This window comes from Zingiber officinale, chromosome 3A (assembly GCF_018446385.1).
Source record: "Zingiber officinale cultivar Zhangliang chromosome 3A, Zo_v1.1, whole genome shotgun sequence".
NCBI classification, from domain to species: Eukaryota; Viridiplantae; Streptophyta; class Magnoliopsida; order Zingiberales; family Zingiberaceae; genus Zingiber; species Zingiber officinale.
In genome coordinates, this window is record NC_055990.1 from 164,286,463 (window position 1) to 164,295,958 (window position 9,496).

At 38.4% G+C, this 9,496-nt stretch overlaps 1 protein-coding gene across 1 annotated transcript; it reads right to left on the reverse strand.

Annotated features, from left to right (window-relative positions):
* Positions 1 to 601: 601 nt before the first annotated feature.
* LOC122053328 (probable methylenetetrahydrofolate reductase) lies at positions 602 to 6,723 on the reverse strand. Its single transcript, XM_042615342.1, has 12 exons — positions 6,405 to 6,723; positions 5,828 to 6,010; positions 5,454 to 5,514; positions 5,284 to 5,366; positions 3,944 to 4,117; positions 3,607 to 3,780; positions 3,435 to 3,535; positions 3,235 to 3,346; positions 2,172 to 2,252; positions 1,890 to 2,067; positions 1,292 to 1,626; positions 602 to 860 (listed from the first exon to the last, which is right to left on the reverse strand). The coding sequence occupies exons 1-12, from the start codon at positions 6,624 to 6,626 to the stop codon at positions 777 to 779; spliced, it is 1,788 nt and encodes a 595-aa protein (XP_042471276.1). The 5' UTR covers positions 6,627 to 6,723; the 3' UTR covers positions 602 to 776.
* Positions 6,724 to 9,496: the final 2,773 nt, after the last annotated feature.

Sequence of the window (9,496 nt, forward strand, 5' to 3'; positions counted from 1 at the left end):
TTTATTGTATACTTGCATTTGTTTACAGATATTGCAGTGGATTGTCGGATACCCTTCATTGGACCGTTTGTTTGGATCCTCTTCTCCAACTGTACTTTCAAATAAAATACATTAATCGTCATTGCTGATGGGTGATTGTAGTTTTTCTTACTATTTTTAGATTGGCCATATGGATCACAAGTTTAAGGTTGGTTTAGGTCTTCAATTGCTGGTGCTAAGATTCATGCTTCTTGTTCCACTCATATAATCTTACTGAAAAGAGCTGATTCCCTGAAGGAAAATGAATCCCCAATGCTTGGGAGGGACAACCATATCAATTAATCTGGAGAGGAAAATAGCCAGAGGAAATCTACTTTGGCAAATAGCTTAGTGCAACACTAGAGCTTATTATTATTATTTTTAAATCTATCAATTTTAGTCAAATTTGCTCCCCCAGAGGGACTCTGTTTTGCTTTTTCATTATTTTAGATGCATTAGGCCGCCAATAGCCGGTGTTAAGAACATGGAATAGACATGTCGCTAATTCTAATTAGAATGTATCGTTTTCAGAAGGTCGTTCAGCAACATATAGGAATTTTCAGTTAAATGGGCATGTTTCAAGTTGATGAAAAAAATATCAAATTGCAGGAGTTGCCATACAGAAAAATAGAGCAGCATCAATGAGGCAGACTAGTACAAGGGATGAATTCTTTAAAAACACCGCAATGCATCGGAGAATTCTGCAACTTCATCTCTGATGAAATATTATAAGTAAAAAAGCGAAGAACTGAATCATTTCATAGGTCCTTGAAAGCAGCAAAGAGGTCGCCATGAACGTAATCATTATCGACGAGGCTGACCAAGAAGTAACTTTTTTGCACCTGCAAATTCAGATGATAAATATGATGCAAAGAAATTGAACATGATATCAAAGAAAGCCCTATTGTGGCATAATTAACAAATACCTAAAAGTTAAGAAAAAGCTTATAATTTCGTAATAATGTTATAGAAGAGATTCACTACACATCCTAGGGTAAACTGATCATAATGGCACAATATAATGCATGGATACATTCTTTATGTTAAGGAAAAAAAAAACAGAATATTGCCTCTTCTAAAAAATTGTTGCTAGATTCAAAGTAATCGACAAAGAAAATCATAATTAACTTGAGACGTATTTGTACTCAATTATTTTAAATTTTTATAGTTGTCCAGACTAAATAATATCCTAATTAACTATAATTTATTTGACACTATCAGAAAAATGGATTAAGAAAAAGAAAACTTCAATCCACCAAGGTCACGAGGTTACCTGAGTTAGTACCTCCCTCGATGGATCATCCTCAGGGAACAAACAGGCCCATCCTCTCGTCCAAATCTCAAAAGCTTCATCCTTCCAAATCATGAAGCTAGCAGGATCGACTACAGTTGGCTGGATAATCTCTTTTCCAGGGAAAACCCCCCAAGTGACAGCATTGACTGCATTTAGAGTGCAATTGGAGATACACTCGCCTTCTTTGCTCACAGCGACGTAGGTGATGGATGGCAAGGCCTTGCACTTCTCAGTGATGGCGATTAATTTGTCTTTGGAACAAAAGAATTCTAGGTAGGCTTTCTGGTAAACATATCCTCCGGGTCCACCCCATCCTACGGAATAAAACAACAGCAAGTTGAGCAATTAAAACTGACGAGACAAGTGTGCAAATTCCTCAGACATGAAATTAATTAGTTACGCAAATTGATCAACTGGGTTGGGAATGAGTCTCTTGTAAAATGCAGATAAGAAATGTATCTAAACATAAAAGAATATATTGAACTCATTCATCACAACTTAAGCTTTAGGGATCAGCAATCAATTAGTCACCCAATCACATTTAACATGAACAGAAAAATGACATCCTTTAACTCACCAACTGCAGGAGAATCAGATTTCTCTCCATTGATAGCAGGCTGGCTGTTTATGGTAAGAAAGCCTCTCAAGTTAACCTGTGATAGTTGCTCGTCAATTATCTTTGTCTCTGGTTGAAGCCCATCTAATTCTGACCACGGGCTGCTTCTAATTTTGCCTTGACAGAATTTCATAAATCTCTGGCATGTGAATCATAAAATGTTACTACATTTATCAAATCAGTTCGAGGAAGCTTACTCTTTCCAATATTCATCTATTGCATACTAAAGAAACAGAAAACCACCTCATTGACATCATCCACAGATTTCAATGGTGTTGCCCATTCCTCATGAAGTTTCTTGCCTCGTGCACGTGGACGCATAAACTATTGATGGAATCACAGTATGTTAATATTATAAAATTGGTTTAGTAGAAGAAATATTTTGATAGAATCATTAAACATTTTCCTAATCATACATTAAGGAGGGACCACATTAAACCATTTAATTTGGCAAATATCAAAGCTTAGCAAAAGGGTGTTTTAAGTAAGTTATTAGCAACTCATCAATTCTCTTTGCAATTTATTATCACCAACAGGAGATAATTAAAATGCAAATAGATGGCCATGAAGAAAACATAAATTTCATGATTCCAGCAACTTTAGTAATAATTATATATGTTAATTTAAGAAAGATAAATTTAGTTGGAAGTGGCAAATGAATGTTGTGCCCTTTAAAGATAGATGGCTAATTGGAACAAATATGTTTTATGATAAACAGCAAAATGGGGAACAATATTCCAAGGTTGAGAAATAAAAGAAGCCTAACAGGAATCCAAAATCATGTTAACAACCAATTTTCAGATTATGTTAATCAGAAACCAAGGCAACTGAATTAATTTTTTTTGTCAGAAATGGAACAATAGGACGATGGTAGTTCATGATTAGTGAATATAGAAACTTGGAAAAGGCTCAGAAACAATGTTTTTAAATTCCGGAGCAGACTGGACATCTCAACCGGTTGAACACTGAATGGTCGAAAATTGGTTTAGTTGGATAGAAAAACTGGGTGTTATCCCATATTGGAACCAAGAAAGGTAAAGAAAAGGGGAAAAGAGACAGTGGAGATGGTTACCATATTACATAAAACTGGAAATAGGAAAATAGGAAATTAGAAATATTATATTGTATAAGAATTATCTGATTAACAAATATCCATTCATTATCAGAATGTCAGTGTTATTTGCATCTTGTATGTTAATAAATCAAACAACATTGTCACAACATCAATAAGAATAAAAACCTTAGTTGAAAACACGAGAATGTCACTTAGGAAGCTAGAGATAGGAACATAAGACAATGCAATCACCTGATAATCAGTTAAAGCTCCATATGATGGGTTTTTAGAATCACCCCATCTCCCATGTGGATATTGATCCCATCCAACAGTCCTTGAAATGTAACTTTTTGGACGGTTGGCCCTGTTTAGTTTATCAAAGTTTAGGATCTGATAATCTAAGGAACATACTACAAAATTTTTAATTTGCAAGTATCATGACAAAAACATACCAGAAAATAGGCCTAACATCTTCCTTGGATCGGAAAATATTTGTTGGACGTCTCCAAGGTAACGATCTTGAAATCTTAGACTCTTCTATTAAACCAAGATTCTGAATATATGCATTATTAGTCAAACATCAAATGAAACATCAACAAACATGGTTTTAAAGAAAATGACAACCATCAATATGGCCAAAGCAGACTTCTCCATGTTTAGAGTGTAGAGATGCAATGTTTTGATTCCATGATCTAAAATCTTCTTGCACATTTCGGTCCCTAAATGGATACCATATGCCCTGACAGCTTCTTCATTGTCTTTAATAGGATCCAATGCAGCTGTAATCTCAGGGGGTATCTACATAATATAACTTTCTCAGATCATTGAGTACAAATCATAAAAATTGCACGCTCTAAAAAAGCATAACATTATGACAGATATAATTGTGTATATATATTATATTTCCAAAATTCAGTCACAAAGAGTAATCACAAGAGAGTTAAATAACCAGCAAACTCACTTTAGTTTTGCAAAACCCAGTCATTCGTAAGAAGCCCTTATAGTTGTTGATTGGCATGATACCAGGTACAATTGGACAGGTTATCCCAATTTGACGACAGTCATCAACAAACTTCAGAAATGTATCTGTATCATAAAATAGCTGAGTGATAACAAGGTCTGCACCAGCATCCACCTGTGTAACAATGAGAGGAAATGTAAATTAGAGAAAGGATACTAGTAACATACTTTAGTTTAACCAATGGTCAACATATGGAGTCTAATCCAGTGACAATATTTTCTTTCACACAAACAAGCATTTTAAAACTGGCGCATCATAAAATCCACCATTGATAACAGAAATAAGTCATATAGTAAGCAAATTGAAAATAAATAACAAAGATGAATTTGCTGGAATTGTTAGGGGTGTAGACAATTTCTTCCATGATAAATTGTGATATACTAGAAAAAGCACACTGATATGCAACTTTTAAAATATTTTTCTAGTGATGGATTGAGTTATCCAATTGATTACAACCATTACAAAGCGTCATGAGTCAGGTTTTGGGGATTGGCTACATTTGGTGATTACCACAATAGTGATCTCTATTTAAGGTTGTATTGCTAATCACATCCAAATATCTCGTTAAATAAAGTTTTTGTTTTTGTCCCTTTGCCTCTCATACCTTCATGTCTAATTGATACAACTTGACCAAATATAATTTTTGGTTATTTTTGACCATGTTGGATACCATTTTAACTAATTTTCTCATCACTGGCAGTTTGGAACTATACTTAATTATGATCGTGGTATTTGTTAATCTTTTCTACTAGTACTAACCCCGCCCATTGGAATTAGCATTTGCTACACTTTCTTGTACGTGTTTCTTTCCTAACTTCTTGACATTTTTAACCCATAATCACTAACTCTTAAGTATAGCCTAAAAAAGACACCACAATTCTATAAGATCCTAGAAGTTCTTTTCCATTTTGACAGTCCAATTTGTATATATATTTTTAATGATATATGCATCAATATCTCTTGTGGAAAATGTTATTCTATCTAGACGACATTTAAGGAAAATAGGTCGAACATAATATTATTTTAATGAGTCATCCCATGCAATGGTGAAAGATTGTGTGTTGAAAATCTTATAATAAATATCGTTGGAGTATTACATGAATGACTAATCTATCAATTAAATGGAAGAATATAGATCACCATAGAAAATCCCTCAAGATTGAGCACATATATTGATGCAAAACTAAAAAACATATCAAAAACTCTTGTCGTGGCAATACTTAATTAGTCACAATCAAGTTGTAGAATTAATCATGTTCTAGATAAGAATGACGAGGAACCTTTCTCTTCAAATAAGCAAGATCACTGTTATAGGCTTCCAATGGAGCACCTTCATCTCCTTGTATCATATCAGGATGAGCCTCTAAAATGGAAAATGTATTTAGGAATAACATTCATGGTCAATATGAATAACCAAATAGCATTTGGATTGAGATTGTTCTAAATTGACCTGGATACCCAGCAACAGTGATACCAAAATAATCTCCATACTTAGCTCGAATATGCTGCACCTGCAAGCCAATTGCAAAATACATCCATTAACACAATAAAAAAATGTCTAAAATAAGATAAACTTTCAAGTACAAATACTCAATCGCTAAAGAAACAAGACTATTACTTTCATTGGTCATGGAGACCATAGCCCACATATTTAGTTATGTATATTTCAAAAGGACAATTTACAAAATTAGTATATCTTGATGTTCAGTGTTCAATCAGTGAAGATAAAAGATAAAGAGGATTCTCAACAAAGGCCACTCACGAGGCTATTAAAATCCCCATAAATGAAGCCAAAAGACTTTAAAATGTACGAAAGAAGTATACCAGATCAAGGGCGCATGCAAATCCACCAGCCACTTGAACAAACTTATCTTGACCATGAGGAGGATCCCCCCTGAGTGCCAGGACATTTTGAATGCCATTGGCCTTGATGGTATTCAGAGCATGGTTGATCTTCTCCACAGGCATATTCGTGCATGTTAAGTGCATCATAGTTTCCACGCAGGCCTGCAAAAGGAAGTCAGGAACTGACGAGCAGCAAGCAGAATTGTGGTCTCAAAATATGCCTTCGAGCTTATGAATTTGGAACTATTGGGCCATAAATTTTGTATAAGTAAATTCACGAAAATGTTCTTCCTTAGAATAAATTCACCACGAGAAATATGAAATCCCACGAAGTTAATAATTAAAACGGGAAATTCAAAATCCAGGACGGCAAGCCATCACGGTTCAAAAAGGGAAAAGTAGATGTAATGTGACGATAAAATTAGACCATGTGCGAGATAAAAGAGCTACTAACGAAATGACCTCGATATTAAGCTACAAAGGAACTAGATCCACGAGGATCCAATCAAGAAGATCCACCGACACGGCAAGGAAAGAGGAGAGGGCAATGGAGTACCATGTTCTGCATCCTATTGGCGATGTCTAGGGTGACATCGGCGGTGGAACCGCCGGCGCCCCAGGTGATGTCGCAGAAAGAGGGGTTGTGGGCGACCATGCGATCCAATCGCTCGAAGAGGTTCTCCACGCCTTCCTCCGTCTTCGGAGGGAAGAACTCGAAGGAGAACACCGTCCGGCCATTTCCCTCCGCCGCCGAACGCACCTTGTCAACCACCTTCATCGTCGCTCCTCCTCCACTCTCCTCCCCGGATCTCGTCGTCGCTTGGCCACGACCCTCCTTTATTTTATACACACAACGCACGAATCGGAAAATTTCGCTTCGGGTCTCAATCGCTCACCAACCCAAAACCAACCACCCACCGGCGTTTACTTCGGCGGATGGATTGATTCGGTCTAAACTCAACTCAAGAGAAGAAAAGAAAGAAAGAGTCACCAGTCACCTCACCTACTCCCGTTGAGAATTGATATGCTCCTCGCCACATAATTTTATCCAATCCTCAACTTGTAAATTAAAATGCTATTATAATTAAATTATAATAACTACAATGTCGTCAATACATAAGCAACATTAAATTATCTCACTTTAATTGTAATATGATTTCCGATCCTGTCCGAAAGTCAAGGAGACAGATATTGGGATGTGGCACTCTTGCTGATCTCCGATGGATTTCGCTCTCACCGGCAACACAAGCAGCGTCAGTGTCGACCCAGGAAGGGGGTCCCCGACGATGGCCCTCTGACGCTCAAGTCAGTCTCCAGCGAAGCAAGAAGAAGTAAAGAGAACTATAGAGCAACAGTAGAAATCACGAGAAAAGTATACCCTCGCCGATACCTAGACTCCCCTTTATATAGGACTCCTGTAGCGTGTGTGCACACTTTCTAGAGCGGGCACGCTATCTCAAACTTACATGAAGAGACATGTCAGTAAAGTGTCCCTGACACAGTACTTTAACGGGTCGAGCATATCTCTGAAGTGCCTGTCAGCCGCACTAGCTCCCAAAAGGATGTTGAAGGATATCCCGCTATGTCTGTTCCTTGGCCGAGCGGAATGATCGTTCGACCGGGAGTCTGATATCCTTTCGTCTACTGCCACACCGAGCGAGATATCCGCTCGGCTGAAAGTCCTATGTCCAAGTGTCGTCCGTTGTTGGACCGAGCGGGCTAGCCGCTCAGTGGGCAATTTACTATCCGCATGCTCATCTGATGTCGAGTCTGCTGCTAGGCCAAGCGGAGGAGCCGCTCGACTCAGCTTCTGCGTGTCCTTTGAGCATCAATTTAATTACTCCATGTTAGAGACGGTGGGTCGGTGCGTAACCCATGTTCGGAATATGCCTCGTCCGACCAGCCAAGATCGACCATCCGTTGACCATCCTGACTTTTACCTCCACCGTGGTAGCGAGGTGGGGCCCCTCATCATCACCGCATCACAAGTCTCCCCTTCAAGTCTAGTCAAAGGAGGCTATAGTCTGACTGACTTGATCATTGTGTGAGCAGACTCCCTCCCGATCGGCCTTCGTCACTGTATGGACTCCGATCAGGATAGGCTCGATCATCGTCGATCGACCTTTTGAAGCTTGTCGCTCAGTCACAAACACACTCCCTCGATATGATCGGACGGACAAAGGTTTGCACTTGTTGAACTTTTTCCTCGAGCTGTCTCGGGCGAGCCTGGGCTATATTGATGTCACCCCAATTTCTTGGGAATCATGCAAATCCCCTCTCATTAAGGCAAAACAGGTTCCCACGCCTGCATTAACTGCTGCCCCGTGGTAGCATGCCACGTGTCACGCCCATCGCCGCCACACGCCGCCACACGTCTCACTCGACAAGCATTGATTGCGACACTTGGCAGTTTGAATTCAACGGCGAGATCTCGTCCTAGGTTTTCGTGACCTAGATTGGACGGCTCCGATCGGTTGAGCCTGGGTATATGAGCCCACTACATCACCGCCTTCTCCACGCTTTCGTTGCTATGTTTTCGACTTCTGTGCTTCTGCGCGCTTTGCTCTCCGATGATCCTCCGTCCCCCTTTTCCGACGACTCCTCTTTTTCCCAATAAGCTATCTTCCCCGTCACCTTTTCTTTCGAGCATTCTGCTTTCCGCTGTTTCGGTGATCTTCTGGTGGCCGCCTTTCCTCGCTCGATCTGCATTTCTTCCTTCCAATCCTCTTTTTCCGCCAGTTTTCGTAATGGCTAGCTCCTCACAGTCGTTGGCCTCTATCCCTAGGCTCTGGGACACTACCTATTAGGATGTATACTAAAAGCCTAGCTTTTTGTATGAACAATTATTTTGTAATAAGAATCACATTGATCAAATATCTGCATTTAGTTAAATGCAGTTGTCCATTTAATTTACATTGTAGATAACATGGTGTGTGATGTCACACAGAAAATCATGTTATCAGTTCCTTATAAATTATAAATAGTAGCTCACAACCAAGATGGATTGGGACAAACCATTGGAATGGTCGTAGTTAATTTGGTATTAGTTTATCTTGACTATAAAATTACACTAGTACACTATGTGTATATTGAGCAGGATTATTTGAGGTTGTTTCTTTTTATACTGACTGTATAAAAGAACAGAATCTATGTTCTTATGGATGTGCGTACTCTTAATCCCGATATAATAACAAGTACATATACTGAGTATTTATTTATTTAATTTATCAATGGGTGAGATTTATTCGTTAAATCAATAGGCCTATAAGTTGGGAAATAATATTATTTATATGGTGTGTTGTTGATTATAGAAGGAAATTGTGTCCTAGTTATCTAGGTTGATGGTGTCCCCTTAAGGAGCTCATAAGAATTATCATGTAAACCCTGCAGATGGACTTAGTCCGACATAATAATGAAGTTGAGTGGTACTACTCTTGAAGCTAGATGTTAATTAAGTGAGTTATCAGTAACTCATTATAAAATACCGAAAATAGGCGAATATTAATAAGGGAATTTTCTGAAATTTTTGGGAATTTTTTGGGAATTTTTCATATCTCGTACGGACGAGTTAACGGGGATAAAAATGGGGCCCGGGAAAGCCTGTTTAGGCTACCCATTTAAGTGAGGAAAAGTTTACTTTTTCCTTTA